At 33.5% G+C, this 25,520-nt stretch overlaps 2 protein-coding genes and 1 long non-coding RNA gene across 3 annotated transcripts; all 3 read right to left on the bottom strand.

Annotated features, from left to right (window-relative positions):
* Window positions 1-6,558: 6,558 nt before the first annotated feature.
* Window positions 6,559-10,447, bottom strand: LOC109791718 (uncharacterized). The gene is made up of 2 exons (XM_029269954.2): window positions 10,314-10,447; window positions 6,559-8,681 (listed from the first exon to the last, which is right to left on the bottom strand). The coding sequence occupies exons 1-2, from the start codon at window positions 10,327-10,329 to the stop codon at window positions 6,712-6,714; spliced, it is 1,986 nt and encodes a 661-aa protein (XP_029125787.2). The 5' UTR covers window positions 10,330-10,447; the 3' UTR covers window positions 6,559-6,711.
* Window positions 10,448-12,604: 2,157 nt separating this feature from the next.
* Window positions 12,605-20,903, bottom strand: LOC145955593 (uncharacterized). Its single transcript, XR_014432249.1, has 3 exons — window positions 19,753-20,903; window positions 14,532-18,731; window positions 12,605-13,512 (listed from the first exon to the last, which is right to left on the bottom strand). It is a non-coding gene; the product is annotated as an uncharacterized LOC145955593 (long non-coding RNA).
* A 1,884-nt stretch (window positions 20,904-22,787) lies between these two features.
* Window positions 22,788-24,251, bottom strand: LOC145956097 (uncharacterized). Its single transcript, XM_083071657.1, has 2 exons — window positions 24,128-24,251; window positions 22,788-24,007 (listed from the first exon to the last, which is right to left on the bottom strand). The coding sequence occupies exons 1-2, from the start codon at window positions 24,249-24,251 to the stop codon at window positions 22,788-22,790; spliced, it is 1,344 nt and encodes a 447-aa protein (XP_082927783.1).
* Window positions 24,252-25,520: the final 1,269 nt, after the last annotated feature.

Genomic DNA, 25,520 nt, shown 5'->3' with positions numbered 1-25,520 from the left:
AGTTGTAGCTTATTCTCTTAGCTTTCTTTTGAGATAGGTTTGAGATCATTTGGATGAGTATAACTCTCTAGGTATCAATTTCTTTGATCATTGTTGAAGGGATACGTATGGTGTCATGATATTTTTGAATTGTTAGACAATGCAAGGATAAAAATTGATTTTTGTCATGATTCTAAGATGTTAGGTGGATTGAGAGGTTGTTTAAGATTTTATGATATTATGTGGTAAAGTTGGTTCATGTACATGCTATATGGAGTAAATGGTGATTGATTCGTACATGCTTAGGAATGATATATATCGATTGTTTGAAGTAGATATTCTAATATGATTTGATATGCATGTATGTTGATATGAGGATAGATGACCTTATGGATCAATTAGCGGGTGTTCAGTAAGGTTGATCTTAAGGTGTGCTATCATCAAATTGGAATTGAGAGTGAGGATTTATCCAAGATAGCTTTAGGCTAAGTTATCTAAGTATGAATTTTGGTTGTATAAGAAGAGTTTTCTAGGTCCTATAATTTTAGTGGAGGTATAATATAGATCTATCTAAGGTAGAAGTTGTACTTAAGTGGGAGATACCACAATCAGTTAGTGAGGTTAAGAGTTTTCTTAGATAAGCTTATTATTATAGGAAAGTTATTGAGGAAATTCCTAAGATAACATTACCTTAGACTAGATTGATGAGGAAGAGGAGTTTCCTTTGCGTGGGATGGCAAGCATGAGAGTAGCTTCCAAACTCTTAAGCAAAGGTTGGCTAGTGCTAATATTACTGGATTTTCGTAAGCCTTTTATGATATATAGTAGTACTTCTAAGATAGGTTTGGGCGGAGTGTTGATGCAAGAAGGAATGGTAGTAGCTTATGCTTCTAGGAAATTGAGAAATCATGAGAGAAATTACCTTACCCATGACTTTAAGTTAGCGGTTGTAATATTTATACTAAAATTTGGAGACACTACCTATATGATTCTAAGCTTGAGGTATTTAGTGATCATTAGAGCCTTAAATATCTTTTGACCAAAGGAGATAGTTGGAATTTCTTAAGAACTAGGATTTTAATCTTAGTTGTTATCTAGGTAAAGCCAATGTGGTGATCGATGCTTTGAGTAGGAAACCTTTATATTTGCTTTTCCTTATGATTAGAGAGATGGATCTTTTAGTTCAAATTAGGGATTTAAGCTTGACTTATGAGGTTATCCTTAGTAGTGTGAGACTAGGTATGACTCGAATAACTAGTGGATTGTTAAAGGAAAATTGGAGGAACATAATTTGTTGATTCATTTTGGTGATAAGATATGAGGCTATAGGACAAGATAATGGATAAGTGTTTATCTCGGGTATAGATGAAGTGGTAAGACTTTGAGATCTAGTATGTATACCTAGTGCACTTATGCTTAGGTGGTTGATCTTTAGAGAGGGTCATAGAAGAAAAGCTAATATTCTGGCAGATACCTTGAGTAGGATGATCTTTCATCTATCATCTTTGATGATTAAAGAGTTGGATTTGATTGAAGAGTTTAGAGACTTAAGCTTGGTGTGTGAGATTATCCTTAGGAGCATTGAATTGAGTATGTCGAAAGTGACTAGTGAATTAATGGATGAGATTAGAAAAAGCCCAGAAGTCAGATCCTTTCTTAGTGAACCAAGTTAAGAAGATTGATAGGAGTATAGGTAACCTTTTCTGAGTAGGAATCAACGTTGTTTTGAGGTGCAAGGACAAAATTTGGGTGCCTAGTAATCCCGAATTAAGAGATGATCTTAGAGGAAGGACAAAAGAGTACTCTTAGCATCCATTTAGGAGCTATTAACATGTATCAGAGTGGCGCAGCGGAAGCGTGGTGGCCTAAGGTGAAGAGAGGAGGAGAGGAAGTTTGTGTACTCATGTTTAGTATGATATAAGTCTAAGACAGAACATCATAAGCCTCTTAGGACTTTTGTAGCCTGTCCCTGTTTGGAGGTGAGATAATGCGTCTAGACTTTGTTGTGGGTTTGCCTAGGAAGTTTAAGAAGAATCTTGAGTCTAATGAAGAAGTCATAGTCGAACCTCTTCATTTCAGAAATTCGAGGACGAATTTCTTAAAAGGGGGGAAGTATTGTAACACCCCAATTTTCAAAAAGGTTATTATTATTATTATTATTATTATTATTATTATTATTATTATTATTATATTGTATTTGGTCATAATTATTTTAATAATTATAGAGGAATATTATTTTGTACGTTTTAAATAATTATTATTTTGGACAATTATTTTGTACGTATTAAATAAGTATTTTTATTAGCATTTTTAAATAAATATTTATATGTTTTAAGAGAAGGTTGATTTTATATGATATTTTGTTATTGAAATTATATTATTATATTTTGGGTCAAAAATATATTACTATTATAGAGGAAAAATATTTTATAATATACATGTATTTATTTTATTTAATTATTTTGAGGAAAATTAGAAGTGGGTTAGAAGAGAAGGAAAATGGGTTGGGTTGACCCAGCCCAATTGATTAATTTTAAGAAAGGAGTCAGGTGGTGTTAACCCTATCTGCCTCATTTGCGTTCTGGAGGGTTAGGGAAAAAAAAAGAGGAGAAACAAAGAACTCTAAGGAAGAGTACTCAGGAAGGATCTTAGATCACACCAAGAGCATTCGTCTTCTGCTCATCCAAGTACGGGAGAAAAGAGGATTATTTATATGTGGAGTTACATGAGGGAATTGGGTAGAAGAAGAGCCCTTAGGATTACGAGTAAATTTATAATCATTTCTGTTTGAGGAATTAATTATACCATTAGATTCCGTATGTGTTGAGGATAAGAAATATATATTTAATTTGTAAGAATGATGATCTGGGAGAGAGAACGAAATTGTAGAAAAGTGCCTGTGAGCTAGGTTTTGGAACAATTGGGGGTTTTACCGTTTATGTTGAATTTATATTAAATTGCTAATTCTATTGATTATTATATTAGTTAATGAATGTTATTGTTATATTATTTGATAAAATTGATAATCTAGATGAGGATTCATGGTGAATTATTTGAGGGGTATGTGAACCACCATTTTGTGTGGATTGTGTATGTATTATGGAATTGATATGTGGATGTGGATGTGGACGTGGATGTGGATGTGGATGTGAATGTGGATGTGGATGTGAATGAGAATGTGATTGTGGTTCCTCACACTTGTGACCAGGGATGGCACGACCCTAGGCAAGAAATGCTACAGGCATGACCTTGACATAGTATGGGATCGGTGATTCCTCATGCTTATGTCGGGGGTGGCACGACCTCGAGCAAGAGATATTGCAGGCGTGACCTTGGCACAGTGTAGGATGTGTGATTTCTCATGCTTATGTCGGGGGTGGCACGACCTTGGGCAAGAGATGCTACAGGCGTGACCTTGGCATAGGATGGGATGTGTGAGGCAATTAATGCTTATGTCGGGGGTGGCACGACCTTGAGCAAGAGATGCTACAGGCGTGACCTTGGCATAAGGTTAATTGTAAGATTTGTGATGGATTGGTGTGATTGCGAATTGTGATGTGATGATGATGCATGATTGATAGAGTTATGATATATTGAAATGTTTATGAATATTTTATAATGAGATGATATGTTGCGTTTTTCCTTGTGTGCTTTACATATAAATGTCTTCTTTTCTCACCGTACAATTTGTGGATGTTTTAGGTGAGGAAGATCCGGCTATGAGTGGCATCTAGAATGCCAACAGTTGAGTTGTGGGTATGCTCTGATATTGTGACATCGGGGCAGAGGACTTCTAGGACATGAACTTTATTTGTAAATGGAGCTGTACTATTATTTTGAAAACATTTTGTAACCTCTTGTATTTTATTTTCCAAGTTTCTTTTCAAAATATTTTGGATATCGAAGAATGTTTCTAAAGGTTTTTATGTGAACCCTTTTACCGACGTTGAAAAATTTATTTCCTTAGTTTATTTATAAAATATATGTGTTGGGGTAGTAAGGGTGTCACAAATTTGGTCTCAAATTCTTCATAAAAGTTGTAGCCTTGGATGTTATCTTTCCAATGGCACCAGAATCATTCAAAACAGAGGTCTGGAACTCCAAATATGGTTGTTTTAGTGAACAAGGGTTAAGCTGTCAAAATCGGTTGTAGCTGTTGCGGTTTTGAATTTTTTTAACAAAGTAGATGATAAAATTAGAAATAGATGTCTTCATAAGAGTTGTAAGAAATCTTATTATCTTTCATTTGAGCTAATGATGAGAATGATATGAGGAGTATAAATTAATTTATGCTGTTTTATGTGAAAGTTGTCATTTCATAATAAATGATTTGGTTAAATTAAAAGTTGTTTTGGGTGATTAGGTTGATGTATGTTGTTTATGTGCAAGTTGGCTTGATAAATGATTTGTAAATATGTAGTATGAGTTGTATTGTGATGAAAATGTTGTGTGTTATTTTAAATGATAAAATGTTGAATAATGATGATTGTTGTAGTATAATGAGAAAACTATATATGTTGATAATTGTGTTATGAAGGTGTGTAGTTATATTGGGATATTAAATGAACAATGTGGATATGTCATTGAGATGCATGTGTAATATAGTGTTGAAAAGATATTACTTTATGATGGTTGAGTTGTAAATTGTGAGTTGAGCTATTAAGTTGTTGTGCTGTGATGATGAGTTGTTATTGAAATGAGCTGATAGTTGAGATGATGAGATGATAACTGTGTTGTTGTGCTGTGATGATGAGTTATTGATCATTAAGACTAGGGGATATGTTTTTGAAGTTGTTCATCCCATTGTGTAGATTGAGAGTGTTGTGGTGCTCTAAGAGCCCAATTTGTTGAAAAACCCTCCTTGTGAAGTTGTTTCTTGGAGTGGATGATGTGTTTTTCTCCTCTAAGACTTAGTTGGTCCTGTGTGTGGGCAAGGTCGAGGCACACATGTACAAAGCGACCATGGTATAGGGGCCAGGTCGAGCTATACCGATTACAAACGGCCCATTCGAGTAAAATACGAAGTCGGGAACTTAGTTCCTAACTGAGTATCGGAGGATTGTAGTATTTGGAGGTTAGTCAGTAGGCTAATCCCATATGTGGCTTAGTTGAGCTAGTTAATGTCGTGGTAGGCCTAAACCCAGTTGTCCTATCCTAACATAGTACTATACTTCCTTGTTTAAGTGGCAAAGTCTGAGAAACCGTTATTGTGTTGTTGATTTTTATCCAAATTTGTTGTTTACCTAGCAAGCCCAAAAAGGTTCTGTGTTGTCAGTTCGGTAGGACCTAGCCACTTAAGCTACTCACCCTGTGTTATAGGAGATCTCTGAGTTGAAATGCGTGATGACGCATGTGTTGATGAGTTGTATGTGTTGATATGTTGTGAAGTTTTTATACAGTTGTGTATTGCCTTTGTGTTGTGTGATGTATGATGAATAAGTCGTTCTTATTGATAGTGATGTTGTGTTGCAGGTTGCTTTTATATTCATATGTTGTTTAAGTATTATATGTTGTATGTTGAACAAGTTGATGAAGATGATGATAGTGATGTTAAATTGCCCGTGTTGTATATTTTATATATATGAGTTGTTTATTTTCACTAGCTTACCCTTACATGTTTCCATGTGATTTGGACTGTAATGATCATATGATGTATAAGAGTAGGGCAGGGATAAACTAGTGTTAGCTGATGGAGCCCACTTGGTGGCAGGAGCTGGAGAGATATATTTTGTTGACTACTCCTAGTAGTAGAGCTTATTTTGTAGACTTGTATATATTTTATGGCTTGTTGAGCCAATATTGTTGGATGGTTGTAGTTTTACTTATGTTGATTGATAACATACTATTTAGTATATATATTTTCAGTTGATTTTAGTTGTTTTCCGCAGTGTGACGGTCAAGGCGGGTCGTTACAATATCTATTCATAAAAACGAAGAAAAAAAAATGTATAATTTTTATATGCATAATTGAAAATTGAATGTAACGTTACCAAATTTTAAGTGTTGGTAACTCGACACATAACCACATTAATCCAACACATCAAAACGAGTTGTTACAACTTACAAATAACAATAATTGACAATGCCTCATGACATCATAAGCACATTCCCTCGCTCATGCATGGACCATCACATAATTAAATTTCAAGAAGTGGGATTCATGCCAAAAGTGTTAGATATTCGCCTATTGAGGCCCTGACATAAGATATTCGCCTTTTCAGAGGCCCTGACATAAGAAGTTAATGATACAACTAGAGTCAAGCCTTGAAATTTCATATGTTAAATTATGCATTTTGTCCCTGTTCTTCCATCATAAGAACGGAAATAGCCATTCTTGGCAAAGGAATAAGCAAACAAAGAAGAAGAGAGCTCTTGATTTATATAACCAAAATGTATGGATAAAACTGTCAAACAAAATGTGAGGATTGTATTCGGCTAAAATAATAACTAAAAAATGTGTGCATTGTAGATTAGTAAGTGCATTCACTTTATCAAAGAAATCAATATGTCAAATACTTTAGAGAGTAAGTTTTATGTTATCTAACGAAAAATGATACTTCGGTAAAACTAACTTTAACGTATGCCAAATTGTATATTAAAGTGTTGGTGACTCTATATGATACCTCAATACAACGCATCAATACGAGATGTTACAGATAGAAACATAAATAAAATGTTTGAACTTACATGATGGATTAACTTTTCCTTATTCAGGGCCTAACACTCACCCAGTTACACACTTGTATGGCGGGGTGTTATTTGAAATTGATCCAACAAACCAAGATGAGCTTGATAGAGCCAAACATGAGACAAAAATTCAGGGTCTCTTCTAAGTTGATGAGCATGCATATCTACTCTACATTGAGCACTAGCGTACCTCATAATCTCAATCCACAATTCTTCAACAAATTCCCATGTTCGTTGTCTATTTTTTTCATCAATGAGTTGTTTTGCAACTGCACAAGCATGAAATAGAACAGATGTACTTTGCATCTTTGAGGCTTCATCTCTTGCTCTGGTCTCTGAGGCTTCATCTCTTGCTCTGGTCGTGTCATGTTGAAGCAATATCCCACTCATTTGAGCTAAATTAATTTGTGGAACTACAAAAGTTTTCTTGGCTTCAATTACTGTGTCTTGAAGAGTTATCAGCCCCGCTCCTACTGGCAACATCTGACGTTGCTTGACCAAGAGGTAAAACATATAGTCAGACATCACTTTACAGTTTTTCCTTGTTCCTAAGTTAGAATTTGAGTTGCCAGCAGAGTTATAAAACATATCTGTAGCAATGTGCCAAGTAATTATTGTTCTATGCAGTTCGAGTTCACTTGCAAAAATTGGAACATTTTTTCCCAATAAAAGAGTCCTATATCCAGGGGAACTCGAAGGATTTGATAGCATGAACTGTGATTTATCACGCAAAATTTTAAGGATCTCTTTCTTTAGATCATCTGAGGATAAACAATATGTAACACTTGAGAGTTCTTCTAACTTTTTCACCGGGAAGAAATTACCCTTTATGTTCAAACTTTTGTTGGAAATCAAATTGAAAAAGTTAGACTGTCCCAAAGAAACTCCAATAGTAACACCCTCTTTCTGTACAAAACAGCATGTGGCCAAAAAACCTAGGAGCAAACAAGCAAGATGTAAAGCTTCAATATCAATCTTTAGCATCATCATATCCACGTACCAATCTGTCCATTTGGAAATCAGAACTAACGTAAAAGCATATATATCTGCTAACAATGCTCCAATCACCAACAAGTACGTGATGACGTGGTCCAAATCCAGGTGCTCATTTCTTTCACTTAAACAAGCATATAATACAAGCACAACAATAATGGTAGTTAGAGTGATGAAGCGTGATATGAAACCCCGCATGCCATAATTTGCAAATGCCTTGGTATAGAAGACATCGTACATCAATTTAAGTTCAGAATCCACTAAACTCCATTTGGGACTTCCTTCTTCTAGAAATTTGTTTCTATCTTCAGGAATGTCCCGTGGACTCAAAACCATATCAACAAAGAGGCTTATAAAGATATAAATGGCTCGAAGAAAACTCCTATGTTCTTCCCTGATAGCTTTCGTAATTATCGATTTCCTAGAAGAATAACTTGAACCAAGGAAAGAATCCCTGAGATACTTGATAGTTCCACAATAAAGAGACCAAGTCTTTTCCCCGTACTTGATAATCCCAACAATTAGCATGGGAATGGTAAGATGCGAAAGCCAATTACCTTGCCAAGACAAAATAATTACATAGACAGTGAGGGTTGATTGAGACAACAAACCAACAAAATGCCTTAGCCATAACTCATTGTCTTCTAAGGAATAAGCTGTGATTGTATCAGGACCACCAAGGTGAATCAGAAAAAAAGTAGCCCAGAATGCAAGAAGTTGAGGATCAACATTCTTTGGCTGTTCACCTTTGTTGTAAATGTCTCCTAGATTGCTGGAGATGACTCCCATTGCTACAGCTGCCACCCAATCTGCTAGCAAGTAGGCAGACCACAAAAGTGGTCGTGTCAAAATATTGGGTTTCCATTTTCTACGGTCACCCAATATTGTCAATATGATCTGTGTGACAAGGCTAATCAAAACGAGTCCTCGTAGCTCCCATTTATCCCACCATTTCTGCACTGAATTTGGGATCACTTGTTCTAGCCTCCTATGCCCTTCTATGGACATCCAAGTGACTATGGCTGAAATAAGAAGTTATTGATAACAACCAACATTCAATTTTTTTTTTTTTGTTGACATACGATTTTGAAATAAAGATAAAAAGGTGATCCATTGAAATGTATTTTAATAGGAGACTAATTTGAAATGGTTTAAAATTGTACTGTAATTAAAATTTATAATAATATATATTTTTAAAAATATAAATTTATTTTAGATATCTAATAAATAATTTATATTGTAATATAATTCTTAAATTATTAATATTTTAAATTAAAATTGAATTTAAATCTAAAAAATAAAAAATGATGAATTAAAAAAATGAGAGATGGAGATAAATCCTAAAAGTACTCTTGTCAAAGAAGATGAACTCGAAACACAATTTGAATTAAATTTTAAAATTATGTTTAAAATTTAAATTATGTGGACAAAAGTTTTGTTTTTCAGAAGAATTTCTCAGTTTTATAAATCTAATATATTATTTTTTTTACACATTCATAAATATTTTATCTATTATTATTTGATGATAATAATAATAATAATAATTTAAAAAAAGGTCATACAACATTTTAATTAATTATGAAATGCAATACAGATAAAAGAAAATGTTAAATAATAAATGGAACACATTCTTACATTCAGAATTATGTTATTTTGTTTTTCTTTTAATTTTAATATAGTAAAATTTATATATTTAAAATATTTATTTATTTTAAATTATATGTATATAATTTTAAAATATTTATTTTTTGCAAGTTCGTAATTTTTTAGGAATAGAAATTAATCAAAAAAATAATAAAGAATTTAAAATAAAAAATATAATTATATCTTTTTTCTTTTTTCTTTCACATCAATGTTTAGAATTTGTCTGAGACTAATCTGGTTAGACCAAGAAATAGTTAATTATCATATTAAAACGTAATTGACATGTCAAAAAATCTAGTAAAAAAATCTAACGGAACTTTGACAGCATTAGTGGGTGAAAGATTTAGTTACTAATTTTTTAAGTTTAAGTATTTTTTTAGAGTGTTTTTAGTTATAGGACTTAATTAAAAATTTGAGAAAATTAAATTATAGAAATTAATAGATTAAGTTAACCTAATTTTTATTTATCATATTTAGTTATAAATTAAACTTTAATATTTTTAAAATACATTATCATTAATTAAAAATAATCTTATGTCACAATTTAAATTATTTAAAATTTAAAATACAATTTATATATATATATATATATATATATATATATATATATGATTTATTGTCAAATTTAATTTTATAATAAGATAAGAGATATTTATTTTTGATCATTCAAGAAAAATAGATAAGACATATGGCTCAATAATAATGCAAACGACTCTCAGAAAAATAGCTTTCAAAACCATTTTCATTTAAGAATAATCCCTCAAACTTTTTCATTCAAGATGACTATTCAAATTTCTATAGAAGTAGATATGAAATTATTGAGTGCAAGAGCAACCCGTGTGATGTAAGCCAAAAACAGAAGGATATTTCGGTGCAAAATAAAAGTGACTAATTTGAAAGTATTACCACAAGAAAGTTACAGAGAATAAGAAAATTTTACGTAAAAAAATGAAATTTGATTAAATGAAATAAAGAAAACACAAAATTATATTGTATTCTTCTGAACTTACTTGGAAGCAGCATCATTCTACAACAGTCAGAGTGCAAGAAGGGAAGAAATCGGCTGCAAAATATTGAAGGTATAAGCTATTGCCAATTTCGAATTTTATAAAACTGTATAATGATTCCGTCATTAAGACCTTGAAAGTAAGGTATCTACGATTATTACGTTTTCAAATATGTTGAAAGTAAGGTATCTACGATTATGCCGTTTTCAAATATGTTGAAAGTAAGGTATCTACAACTATTTCATTGTCGAGTATTCTGAAAGTAACAGATCCAAATGATCACAAATATGTGGGATTCATTCTATCCCAACATATAATACAATAAAATAAGGAAAAATTTTAATAACTATTCAAGTAAAATAGGTTCACATGAAATTCACCTTCAAATATCGAACCAAATAAAAATATAATAATTATAAAACACAAGTTTTCAACAATATTTAAATATGAAAAGAAGGTAATCAACATAAAAAGTAAACTCTATTTTAATTCCATTATCCCGATATTGTAGAATTAAAAAAACTGATAGAGGAGAAGGTGGAATTTCTCTATTTTTATTTTACTATATAATCAAACAATACAATGATATATATAGACTGATATTTATCCTTCAGAAGCTCAAAAGCTTAAAATTCTATTAACAGCCTACAATCAAAACCCATTATTACTAATAACTATTGACTCTTGACATTTTATTTGAATCAAATAAGAAACTGCTAAATTAAAACCATTAAAAACTGACATTTAAGTTTATTTCAACAAAACTCCTACGTAAACTTAAATGCTTCTGCCATCCTTCATGCCAATCAATTTCTTGCAGTTGTTAAAAAGTACTGTTGGTAGCGGTTTCGTGAAAATATCTGCGACTTGGTCTCGACTTGCCACGTGCACTAATTCCACATTTCCTTCCTTCACATGATCTCGGATGAAGTGAAAGTGAACATCAATGTGTTTGCTTCTCTCATGATTTACTGGGTTCTTTGCCAATTCAATTGCTGATTTATTGTCAACTCGTATCACAGTCGCACCAATTTGTTGTTGCTCCAATTTACCCAACAGATTTCTAAGCCATATTGCATGACATACACACCAAGACGCTGCCACATATTCAGCTTCACATGTCGAGAGTGTTACGATTGGTTGCTTTTTTGAAAACCAAGTAAAAGCTGTGTAACAGCCCAATTTTCAATGGGCCATAGGCCCAATTCGTTGCCCAGAACGGGTCGTTTCAAAAGTGAAACGGGCCGTTCTGGAATAAGTTAAAGGCCCAAAATTGGAAAAGCAGAACAGGCTGTTCTGGAGGAGAATGGGCCGTTCCGGTTGGGAGAACGGGCCGTTCCAGAGGGAGAACGGGTCGTTCTGGTTTGGAGAACGTGCCATTCTGGTTTGGAGAACGGGTCGTTCCGGAGGGAGAACGGGCCGTTCCGGAGGGAGAACGGGCCATTCTGCTGGGTTTGGGAACGAGTCGTTCTATTTTTGGAACGGGCCGTTCCAGTTCAAAAATTTGCGTAGATTTAAAAGATCCAGAACGGGCGTTCCACTTTTGGAACGGGCCATTCCGGTAGGTGAGCCTGAAATCCTATAAATAGCGCCCCTCACCTGTCATTTTCACACATCTCTCATTCTCTCTTCTTATTATTTTATGTTCTCTCTTCATTCCCTTTTCTTCTGCACTCTCTGAAGATCGAGAGGAACCCAGCGAGGGAGATCAACCAGATCCGTAGTTTCAACTACTATTTATCCAGGTACGGGGGAAAAGGGGATTATTTATATGTGGAATTACATGAGGGAATTGGGTAAAAGAAGAGCCTTAGGATTACGAGTAAATTTATAATCATTTCTGTTTGAGGAATTAATTATACCATTAGATTCCGTATGTGTTGAGGAATAGAAATATATATTTAATTTGTAAGAATGATGATCTGGGAGAGAGAACGAAATTGTAGAGAAGTGCCTGTGAGCTAGGTTTTGGAACAATTGGGGGTTTTACAGTTTATGTTGAATTTATATTAAATTGCTAATTCTATTGATTATTATATTAGTTAACGAATGTTATTGTTATATTATTTGATAAAATTGATAATCTAGATGAGGATTCATAGTGAATTATTTGAGGGGTATGTGAACCACCATTTTGTGTGGATTGTGTATGTATTGTGGAATTGATATGTGGACGTGGATGTGGATGTGGATGTGGATGTGGATGTGAATGTGGATGTGGATGTGGATGTGGATGTGAATGAGGATGTGATTGTGGTTCCTCACACTTGTGACCAGGGGTGGCACGACCCTAGGCAAGAAATGCTACAGGCGTGACCTTGACATAGTATGGGATGGGTGATTCCTCATGCTTATGTCGGGGGTGGCACGACCTCGAGCAAGAGATATTGCAGGCGTGACCTTGGCACAGTGTAGGATGTGTGATTTCTCATGCTTATGTCGGGGGTGGCACGACCTTGGGCAAGAGATGCTACAGGCGTGACCTTGGCATAGGGTGGGATGTGTGAGGCATTTAATGCTTATGTCGGGGGTGGCACGACCTTGAGCAAGAGATGCTACAGGCGTGACCTTGGCATAAGGTTAATTGTAAGATTTGTGATGAATTATGATTGCGAATTGTGATGTGATGATGATGCATGATTGATAGAGTTATGATATATTAAAATGTTTATGAGTATTTTATAATGAGATGATATGTTGCGTTTTTCCTTGTGTTCTTTACATATAAATGTTTTCCTTTCTCACCGTACAATTTGTGGATGTTTTAGGTGAGGAAGATCCGGCTATGAGTGACATCTAGAATGCCAACAGTTGAGTTGTGGGTATTGTAACGCCTAATTCTAATACCCAAATTATACAATATAAAATTATAATATTTTCGCAATTATATTATTAACAATATCTATATATTTATTTAATAAAATTTAAAAGTAAAGAAAAGAATATCTTGTGAATTTAATACATAACATATCGTTCTAAAATATTTAGAATAACGTATTATTTTACACATTATTCATTTTCCTTACTCTTTTAATGCAATATATATATATTCATAACGGAAAGAAAATTACAATTAAAATAATATGATTGACAAGTAAAGTTATAACAGATCCATCAAATAGCCTCCATATTCCAATTTCCTTCCATGTAGGACAGCAGTAACAATAACAGCAAAATGATCTGGAATCTCAAGTTGATCCATCTATTTATAATATATTTAATTTAAAAAAAAAAACAAAGAAAAGAAAGGAGTAAGAACAATATCCAATAAATACAATAATTCGAACGAATAAACATAATTATTTATAAATAAAATTTTAACATATATATATATATGTAAATATATATATATACAGATTAAATATTAGATTTTCTTGATACAATAAAATTTGAATTATACTTGTAGTGACTAGTCAGGATAAATGAGCATCATTATAACACCAACCAAAAATCATTCCACCTCCATTTCTTACTCATTTAAATCCCCAAGGTTAAACCTCCAGCTACAAATAATTCAAACTTTATCGTCTATGGCCATAGAGTATTAATTATCTTTAAAATGAGTAAAAGACATTTTAACAAATTATATTAATCATAAAAAAATTACTCAAAATAGATTTAAGAATAATCATAGAATAAGTAATAGTAATTAAAGGTTAAACAAATATATGAGGTTAGAAACACCCCACTAAATAATAACGTAAATAAATAAACATAATAATTAAAAGTTAAATAGTTAGATGAGGTTAGGAACACCTCACTGAATAAATATAACAATAACATAGTAATTAAAAGTTAAGTAGTTAGATGAGGTTAGGAACACCTCACTGAATAAATATAACAATAACATAGTAATTAAAAGTTAAGTAGTTAGATGAGGTTAGGAACACCTCACTGAATAAATATAACAATAACATAGTAATTAAAAGTTAAGTAGTTAGATGAGGTTAAGAACACCTCACTGAATAAATATATAAATATAGTAATTAAAAGTTAAGTAGTTAGATGAGGTTAGGAACACCTCACTGAATAAATATAACAATAACATAGTAATTAAAAGTTAAGTAGTTAGATGAGGTTAAGAACACCTCACTGAATAAATATATAAATATAGTGAGGTTAGGGGCACCCCACTAAATAAATATAATCAAATAAATGCATAAATAATTATACATAATAGTATATAAAATTTTAAAAAGATAAGGTTCTCCTCCCCCTTACCTAGATAAGTAGGAGTTGAAACTAGTGCAATATCTCTCTAAAAACTTAGGCAGAATCTCTTCCTCTTTCTCCTTAAACGAGGCACTAGAGCAGAACCTCCTTTTCTTTCTCCTTCTCTCTCTCTTACTTTCTCTCTCTATTTCTCCAGAATTTCCTTCTCTCTAGAATTCTGAATTTTCAAAACCTTAGGCCCCTATTTATAGAAATTTTGAAGTTACTATGCACTATGCACTATTCATTAAAATAATATTATAAGTTACTATGCACTATTCATTAAAATATTCAAATTAATTATAAAATTGAACCTTGCTTCCCTCGTGCCACCCTTAGCAGCCATTTACTATTCACGTATACGTATACGTGAATAGTAAAATACGTATATGTGAATAGTAAAAATATGTATACATGAATAGTAAAAATACGTATATATGAATAGTAAAAATACGTATAAAAATATGATAAACTTTCTAATAATCTCAATAAATATTTAAAATCAAAATAACCTATTTTATTTAATAAAATTTGGAATATTACAATAATAGTAATTACCATTTTGAAAATTGGGATGTTACAATACTTCCCCCCTTTTAAGAAATTCGTCCTCGAATTTCCGCAACGAAGAGGTTTAACTATGACTTGTTCAAGATTCTTTCTAAACTTCCTAGGAAAACCCACAACAAGGTCTAGACACATTATCTCATTTCCAAATAGGAACATCTAAAGGCTACAAAAGTCCTAAAGGCTTCTGATGTTTTGTCTCAGACTTATACTATACTAAATATGAGTACACACCATCCTCTATTCCTCTCTACACTTAAGGCCACCAAAATATCTTTTTAAGATTTTGGTACATCTTAGTGATTTCTGGATGGATACTAAGAATACTCTTATGTCCTTCTTCTAGGATTGCTTTATTAAACTCTAGCACACTATGAATGTACAACCTATCCTTAAATCTTAAAATTCCATCCACTCCAAATTTAAACTCACTCTCCATACCTTAATTCAACTTCTCTACTTCTATTCTCATCTTAGACCATCACGCTTCTGCTGCGCCACTCTGATACATTTTAGTAACTCCTAAATAAATGTGAAGAGTATTCTTATGTCCTTTCAAGTTTACTTAGCATTCAAATTTGCTCCTTAAAACAATATTGATTCTACTCAGAAATGATTATACGTACTACTACCAATCTTCTCTATTTGATTCCCTAAGAAAGGATCTGACTCCTAGGCTTCTCTAATCTCATCCATTAATTTACTAGTCACTTTAAATATAATCAATTCAATGCTCCTAAGGATAATCTCAAACACCAATCATAAGTCTTAAATTCTTCAATCAAATCCAACCCTTAAATCATCAAAAGTGATATATCAAAGATCAACATAATTAAGGCGTCTGTCACAATATTAAGATTATTTCTAAAGATTAACCACCTAAGCGTAAGTTCACTACATGTACATATCAGATCTCTAATTTCACCACTCCATTTACACCCAAGTTAAACTCTTATTCATCACTTTATCTTATAGCCTCATATCTTATCACCAAATGAATCAACTAATTATGCTTTTCCAATTTCTTTCAAGAATTCACTTGTTACTCAAATCATACCTAGTTTCACACTACTAGGAGTAATCTAAAAAAATCCATTTCTCTAATCATAAAGGAAGATAAATATAAAGGTTTACTACTCAAAACATCGGTTGCCATAATGGCTTGGCCGAATAATCAATAAGATCAAAATCTTATTTCTCAACGAATTCTAACTATTTCTTTTGGTTAATAGATATTTAAAGCTATTATGATCGCTAAATACCTCAAGCTTAGAATCATATACGTAGTGTTTTCAAATCTTAGTATTCATATTAAAACTGCTAACTCAAAGTTATGGGTAAAGTAATTCCTCTCATGAATTTTCAGTTGCCTAGAATCATAAGCTTCTACCTTTCTTCTTGCCACAACACTCTTCCTGATCCTATCTTTAGAAGCATAACTATATACCACAAAAGTCTTGCTAAAATCTAGTAGTATTAACCAATCTTTCCTTAAGAGTTTGAAAACTACCTTCTCCTTTGTTATCCCACACAAAGGCAACTATTTCTTAGTCAATCCAGTCAGAAGTAGGCGATAAAATGTTTTGGGTACTTAAAATAAACATAGGTCCAGAAATTCCTGATATGGGTTAGCCTTTCAAACTACTGTTGAATTCATGGGTAGGCAAACGACAACTTAGTGAACTGAAACGTCTTATTAGCTAGAGGAAAAGAAAGCAAAAGCGATTCCTGTAGTAGAGGCGAGTGAAATGAGAGTAGCCTAAACTTCTAACTGCTACCTTAGACATTTACTTAATAAATCTCCTATAAATTATCCTAAGAAAACTCTTAATTTTACTAATTGAATTAGGTAACTCTCACTTAAGCACAACTTCTACCTTAGATAGCTCTATGTTATACCTTCGCAAGAAATTACATAGCCTAGAACACTCACCTCATACAATCATAATCTAGCTAAGTTTATCTTAGATATATCTTCACACTTAACTCTTAATATGATGGTATCACATCCTAAGGTCAAAACCTCTCATTAACACACAAATATCCACTAATTGATCCATAAGGTCACATACTTGCATATCAATTCATATTAGAATACCTCCTTCACCTATATCATCCCTAAATATGTATGAATTTATCACCATGAACCAATCATATCATTTGAATCAACCTTTCAGTGACCAGACCTTAAAACATCATCAAATCCATTTTTATCCTTGTTATGCCTAAAATCTCAAAAACATCATGATAGCATATATCTACCTGACACACAAAGTTATACTCATCCAAATGATCTCAAACCTATCTCAAACGAAAGGTAAATGAATAAGCTACAATTCTTATGAAGGCATAAGATTTCAAAAAGATCACCTTCCTAACTAAAAATTCAGAAATCATTTCAAGTATATTCAGTTCTTATAACTAAACTTTTGATCACCAAAGCCGTCATAACTAAGGTTTTAGACCTCCATTTTATCTTATTACAGTTCTATTGGAAAGATAATATCAAAAGCCACAACTCTCATGATGACCACAAAATCTGATTCTGTCAATATGATACTCATACTGACACAACAAAATTTCGACGAAAATAATCCCCATATCATATAGCATTAGTGTACTAACATTTCACAAAATACCTTAACCATTCCAAACTCACTCCTTTCCACCTTAAACTCATATTCAAGCTTTCCATTACAATCTTAGACCAAAACAGCTCACAAAGGACTTAGAGAATAAAATTCACATACTACCTAAACCATAAAAGTTAACATGCACGCACCAATACTCAAGGAACATTCCAATCTCTCATCAAAATATCAAAACTCCAATTCTCAGATACAACCACCTTTGATTCAATTGCTTACTACTATAGATTCCTAAATTCCATTAACCGTAAACTCTTGAAAAATCATCCAAATCTAAGGTCTCAATAATTTCTAGTTGATTATCAAGGCTTTGTCCGTACTATTGGTACATAAGCTCACCATACGAGTGATACTACTCAATCACTACTTCTTACGTAAGTAAAAAGTATCAAACATATAAGCAATTATAAAAAGATCAATCAAAAATAGCATCATCAATTTATATCATGTCTATCAGACAAATCCTGAGAATACAATACATACAAATAAATAAATAAGAACATAATTAATCATCACATTAGCACATCAATCATCTCATCACATTATTAATCTACCAAACAAGCATGGTAGACTCATAACTCACGGCCGATTGGATCGGCCTGCTCTTATACCACTAAATGTAACGCCTAATTCTAATACCCAAATTATACAATATAAAATTATAATATTTTCGCAATTATATTATTAACAATATCTATATATTTATTTAATAAAATTTAAAAGTAAAGAAAAGAATATCTTGTGAATTTAATACATAACATATCGTTCTAAAATATTTAGAATAACGTATTATTTTACACATTATTCATTTTCCTTACTCTTTTAATGCAATATATATATATTCATAACGGAAAGAAAATTACAATTAAAATAATATGATTGACAAGTAAAGTTATAACAGATCCATCAAATAGCCTCCATATTCCAATTTCCTTCCATGTAGGACAGCAGTAACAATAACAGCAAAATGATCTGGAATCTCAAGTTGATCCATCTATTTATAATATATTTAATTTAAAAAAAAAAAAACAAAGAAAAGAAAGGAGTAAGAACAATATCCAATAAATACAATAATTCGAACGAATAAACATAATTATTTATAAATAAAATTTTAACATATATATATATATGTAAATATATATATATACAGATTAAATATTAGATTTTCTTGATACAATAAAATTTGAATTATACTTGTAGTGACTAGTCAGGATAAATGAGCATCATTATAACACCAACCAAAAATCATTCCACCTCCATTTCTTACTCATTTAAATCCCCAAGGTTAAACCTCCAGCTACAAATAATTCAAACTTTATCGTCTATGGCCATAGAGTATTAATTATCTTTAAAATGAGTAAAAGACATTTTAACAAATTATATTAATCATAAAAAAATTACTCAAAATAGATTTAAGAATAATCATAGAATAAGTAATAGTAATTAAAGGTTAAACAAATATATGAGGTTAGAAACACCCCACTAAATAATAACGTAAATAAATAAACATAATAATTAAAAGTTAAATAGTTAGATGAGGTTAGGAACACCTCACTGAATAAATATAACAATAACATAGTAATTAAAAGTTAAGTAGTTAGATGAGGTTAGGAACACCTCACTGAATAAATATAACAATAACATAGTAATTAAAAGTTAAGTAGTTAGATGAGGTTAGGAACACCTCACTGAATAAATATAACAATAACATAGTAATTAAAAGTTAAGTAGTTAGATGAGGTTAAGAACACCTCACTGAATAAATATATAAATATAGTAATTAAAAGTTAAGTAGTTAGATGAGGTTAGGAACACCTCACTGAATAAATATAACAATAACATAGTAATTAAAAGTTAAGTAGTTAGATGAGGTTAAGAACACCTCACTGAATAAATATATAAATATAGTGAGGTTAGGGGCACCCCACTAAATAAATATAATCAAATAAATGCATAAATAATTATACATAATAGTATATAAAATTTTAAAAAGATAAGGTTCTCCTCCCCCTTACCTAGATAAGTAGGAGTTGAAACTAGTGCAATATCTCTCTAAAAACTTAGGCAGAATCTCTTCCTCTTTCTCCTTAAACGAGGCACTAGAGCAGAACCTCCTTTTCTTTCTCCTTCTCTCTCTCTTACTTTCTCTCTCTATTTCTCCAGAATTTCCTTCTCTCTAGAATTCTGAATTTTCAAAACCTTAGGCCCCTATTTATAGAAATTTTGAAGTTACTATGCACTATGCACTATTCATTAAAATAATATTATAAGTTACTATGCACTATTCATTAAAATATTCAAATTAATTATAAAATTGAACCTTGCTTCCCTCGTGCCACCCTTAGCAGCCATTTACTATTCACGTATACGTATACGTGAATAGTAAAATACGTATATGTGAATAGTAAAAATATGTATACATGAATAGTAAAAATACGTATATATGAATAGTAAAAATACGTATAAAAATATGATAAACTTTCTAATAATCTCAATAAATATTTAAAATCAAAATAACCTGTTTTATTTAATAAAATTTGGAATATTACAATAATAGTAATTACCATTTTGAAAATTGGGATGTTACAGGTATGCTCTGATATTGTGACATCGGGGCAGAGGACTTCTAGGACATGAACTTTATTTGTAAATGGAGTTGTACTATTATTTTGAAAACATTTTGTAACCTCTTATATTTTATTTTCCAAGTTCCTTTTCAAAATATTTTGGATATCGAAGAATATTTCTAAATGTTTTTATGTGAACCCTTTTACCGACGTATAAAAATTTATTTCCTTAGTTTATTTATACAATATATGTGTTGGGGTAGTAAGGGTGTCACAAGCTGCGTCTCCTATAAAGAACACATATTCAGACGTACTTTTTCGATCGAATAAGTCTCCACACCAGTCACTGTCAGAATACCCATTCAACTTGTAATCTTCCGCACTTGAATAGAATAAACCGAGTGACACCGTTCCTTGAATATACCGTAGAATTCACTTCAACGCCTTCCAGTGTGAATAAACAGTCTCCTCCATGAATCAACTTACAATGCCAACACTTAATGAAAGATCTGGTCTTGTGCATGTGAGATAGCGAAGACTTCCCACCAAACTCCGATATTTGCTCGCATCGACTCGATCTCCTCCATCAAATTTTGAAAGTTTTGCACCCGGTTCCATTGGTGTTGATACTGGATTGCAATATGTCATTTTGTATTTTTCCAAAATCTCCTTTGCATATGTCTCCTGTGACACAAAAATCCCCGTCTCTCCTTGTCTTACCTCTAGACCAAGAAAAAACTTCATCAAACCCAAATCTGTCATCTCGAATTCCCGTGCCATTGTGCTCTTAAACTCTTGTACCATCTCATCATTGTTCCCCATGAAAATGAGATCATCAACATAAAGAGCTGCAAATAACATATTAACTCCATTCTTTTTCACATAAAGGGCATGTTCATAGGGACATTGTTCAAACCTGTTCTCCTTGAAGTATGTATCAATGCGAGTATTCCATGCCCGCGGTGCTTGCTTCAACCCGTAGAGCGCCTTCTTCAATTTCAACACCTTCTTCTCTTCTCCACTTTTCACATAACCGGGTGGTTGTTCGATGTAGATTTCTTCTTCGAGTACACCATTCAAGAATGATGTCTTGACATCCATTTGAAATATCGGCCATTCGAATTGAGCCGCATGTGAAATGAGCAATCGAATTGTCTCCATTCTTGTAACAGGAGCAAACACTTCATCATAGTCAATTCCCTCCTTTTGCTTGTATCCCTTTGCAACAAGTCGTGCCTTGTACCATTCTATCTCGCCTTGAGCATTCATCTTTCTCTTAAACACCCACTTCACACCAATGGGTTGACTTCCTTTTGCCAATTCTGCTAACTCCCATGTGTTGTTGTGGTCAATTGCTCTGATCTCCTCGTCCATGGTTGTTTTCCACTTCATGTCTTGCACTGCCTGTTCAAAACTTATATTTTCAGAATCAGCCAAGAGACAAACAATGTGTACCTCATTTGTTGAGTCATACAAATCTTGCAAGCTTCGCATTTTGGGTTGTTGTGGTTCATTTTCATCATCAATAATTTTAGGATTTGTTGATTTAATTGTTGGTAGAACGGTTGAAGATCCTCCATCTTCGTTGATAACCTCTGTTGAGTTACTCCAATCCCACTTGCTTCCTTCATTAACTCGTACATCACGACTTACCACAACCTTCTTGCTTATTGGGTCTAACAACTTGTATGCTTTTGCTTTCTCGTCATACCCAATAAAAATATACCTTTTGCTTTTGTCTTCGAGCTTCGTTCTTCGCTGATCTGGCATGTGTGCATAGGCCATACTACCAAATACTTTGAGAAGAGAAACTGTTGGTTTTTGTTCGCTCCATGCCTCTTGTGGAGTTTGATCATCCAGCTTCGCATGTGGACACCGATTTTGCACATAGACAGCACATTGCACAGCTTCCGCCCAAAATTCCTTCAGCATCTTCTTGCTCTTGAGCATTGATCGAACCATATCAAGAACTGTCCGATTCTTCCTCTCGGCCACACCATTTTGTTGGGGAGAGTACGGTGCGGTTAGAAATTGCCTTATGCCTTCTGCCTCATAATACTCCATGAAAGCCATCAAAGTATACTCACCACCTCTATCGGATCATACTGATTTGATGTGTCTACCGGTTGCCTTTTCCACCACCACTTTGAAATTTTTGAACATCTCGAAAGCCTCAAATTTTTCCTTCAGAAAATAAACCCAAGTTTTTCGTGAGAAATCATCAACGAATGAAATGAAATACCTTTTACCGCTAAAAGATTCAGGGGTGATTGGTCCACATATGTCGGTATGAATTAATTCGAGAGGTCCCGTAGCACGATATTCTGCCTTTTTTTGAAATGAAGTTCTCGTATGCTTGCTGAGCACACATTCTTCGCAAAATTTTCCCTCGTAATTCATGTCCGGTAACCCGTGCACCATGTTCTTCTTTGCCAACTCATTTAGACCACCATAATATAGATGACCAAAACGAAGATACCACATTACGCCTTGTCTTCTACGTTGACTCGCAAACATTTTTCTTGAACGTTTCTCAAATTCAGCTTATACATGCAATTTCTCCCCATTTCAACTTGAGCGACCAAACGCCCGTGCTTATCTTTCAAGTGTAATTCCCGATCTTTCATAAGTATCGTATAACCTTTCTCCATGAGTTGCCCCATACTCAAAATGTTGCTCTTGAGATCTGGTACATAATACACATCTTGGATTGACCCAACCAAGCCATCCTTTTGTAAATAAAAGACCGTACCTTGGCCTTTAACTTCAACCTTCGACGCATCTCCAAATGACACATGTCCAGTTTCAACCTTTTGCAATTCTTTGAATAGGTGCCTATGCTCGCACATATGATTGCTTGCACCCGTGTCAAGGTACCACACCGTGTTGTTGTTACTGTTGACTTCGTTATGTGCCATCAAGAGAAAAATTTCTTTTGCTTCCTCATCTTCCGTGATTAAATTGGTTGTCTCTTCCACCTTTTTCTCGACTCGACATTCTTTCGCAAAATGCCCCACCTTGCCACAATTATAACACTTATCGGAATTACAATCCTTCGCATAGTGACCATATTTGCCACACTTGTAACACTTGACATTGAAATAATTCGTCCGATCGCCTCTCCAACGAGCACGTCCTCTTCCACGCCAATTTTGCTGGTTTGATTGCTCTTTCTCCTCATAATACCCTTCTTGACTATGACCTCTACCACCGCGACCATTTCCTCGACCTCCACGACCACACCCTCTACCTCGAATGTTTTGAGAATAGAGTGTCTTTTCGTCTTTGATTGACGCCTTGATTTGGAGTGCTTGCTCAAGTATCTCCTCCTTCTTCTTCTTTTTTCGTTGTTCATGTGCCTCGAGAGATCCGGCGAGCTCATCGACCGTGAGCATTGATAGGTCCTTTGACTCTTCTATAGCACATATGACATTCTCGAAACTATCAGTTAACAACCTCAAAATCTTCTCCACAACTCGTACATTAGTTAACGTCTCTCCGTTTTGGTTGAGTTGGTTCACCACGGTTTGAACACGTGTGATGTAATCGGAGACCCCTTTTGACTCCTTCATCTTCATGCTTTCCAACTCACCGCGAAGAGTTTGAAGGCGTACTTGTTTAACCTTGTCAGCTCCTCTGTACACTTTTGCCAAAATATCCCATGCTTCTTTTGAAGTTGTCGCACGCGCAATCTTCTCAAAGCCTGACTCATCAACAGCTCGATACAACAAGTACAAAGCCACTTTATCTTTCGATCACGTCTCTTTCAACGTTTTATGTTGGGCAGCCGAATATCCCGCGGTAGTTTCCGGTTCTTCAAAACCTTCTTGGACCACCTCCCAAGCATCTTGAGACCCAAGAAGAGCTTTCATTTGGACGCTCCAATTGTCGTAGTTTATCGCCTTCGTCAGTCGGGGCAACGACAGATAATTGGTCACACTTGCCATTAGCTCTTGATACCAATTTGTAGAATTAAAAAAACTGATAGAGGAGAAGGTGGAATTTCTCTATTTTTATTTCACTATATAATCAAACAATACAATGATATATATAGACTGATATTTGTCCTTCAGAAGCTCAAAAGCTTAAAATTCTATTAACAGCCTACAATCAAAACCCATTATTACTAATAACTATTGACATTTTATTTGAATCAAATAAGAAAATGCTAAATTAAAACCATTAAAAACTGACATTTAAGTTTATTTCAACAGATATCACATTATCAAAGCAACCTGTCGCTTAAGTTATCGGCTCCTTGAGTATCACCCTCATCATTTTCACCATTACCTAAAATAAACAACAAAGCATACAGGTGAGAAAAAACAAGAATTAACATGTACGACACAAAAAAAGAATTTCACTCAACATAAAATCAACTCACATTTAATTCTAGTAACAACAAATCACAATAGTGTCATCATCGCATATATATATCTATAAAGTAATATCACCACCACCACATTTCAATACATCTCATGCATCATGCTCATCCTCACATCAATGCATATTAAGTGCAACCTCTTAAGAAACATCAACTCAGAACGCCGCACAATGGGTGAGCTTCATTAATCTCCTCAAACACTGTAATGCATGGCCACACTAGTTACATCACTTTTGACCGGTGTCAGATTGTTAATAATCACTTATGGCCAATGTATAAATAATGCATCTCACATCATTTACATCACTTATGATCGGTGTCACACTGTTAATCATCACTTATGACTAGTGTTTAAAGATGCATCCCCTGTTAGTCACCACTTATGGCTAGGGTAAATGTGTATGCAACATGCACCAATGCTCATGTCATGTCACCTCATACTTTCATCCCTTTTATCCATGCCAATTCATAATTGATAATAACAGCACACCTTCATACATCAATTCATCCAAACATACACATACTTAATCATATAATAGCATCTATGAACACCACACAACTTGCAATCACCATCAAACATATCAATACACATAACATTTATATAGATTTCACCCGGGCTCATAAAGCTACGCTCGACTTTAAGCTACTATAGAGAGTACACACATTGTTTTATACCCGGCAAAATTATACTTTCGCCTAGCGTTAAGGAGCCATAGAGAGCACTAGCTCTCTCTCGCGCCCAGCACCAGGAATCCACACTCGACGCTAAGGAGCCATAGAGATCACCAAGTCTCTCTCGAGCCTGACGCTAGGAATCCGCCCTCGACGCTAA

The sequence above is a fragment of the Cajanus cajan genome, chromosome 3, assembly GCF_000230855.2.
Source record: "Cajanus cajan strain Asha chromosome 3, NIPB_CcT2T_4, whole genome shotgun sequence".
In the NCBI taxonomy this organism is placed as follows: Eukaryota; Viridiplantae; Streptophyta; class Magnoliopsida; order Fabales; family Fabaceae; genus Cajanus; species Cajanus cajan.
Note: the sequence above shows the minus strand (reverse complement) of the source record. Positions and strands in the feature narration are given on the sequence as shown.

Bases quoted from the DNA above. Each gene is read 5' to 3' on its own strand.
- LOC145956097 (XM_083071657.1), bottom strand. From the start codon at position 24,251: ATGGCAAGTGTGACCAATTATCTGTCGTTGCCCCGACTGACGAAGGCG. The intron at 24,008-24,127 runs GTTTTGAAGAAC...TTGATGAGTCAG, and splicing joins TTGGGAGGTGGTCCAAGAAG to GCTTTGAGAAGATTGCGCGT.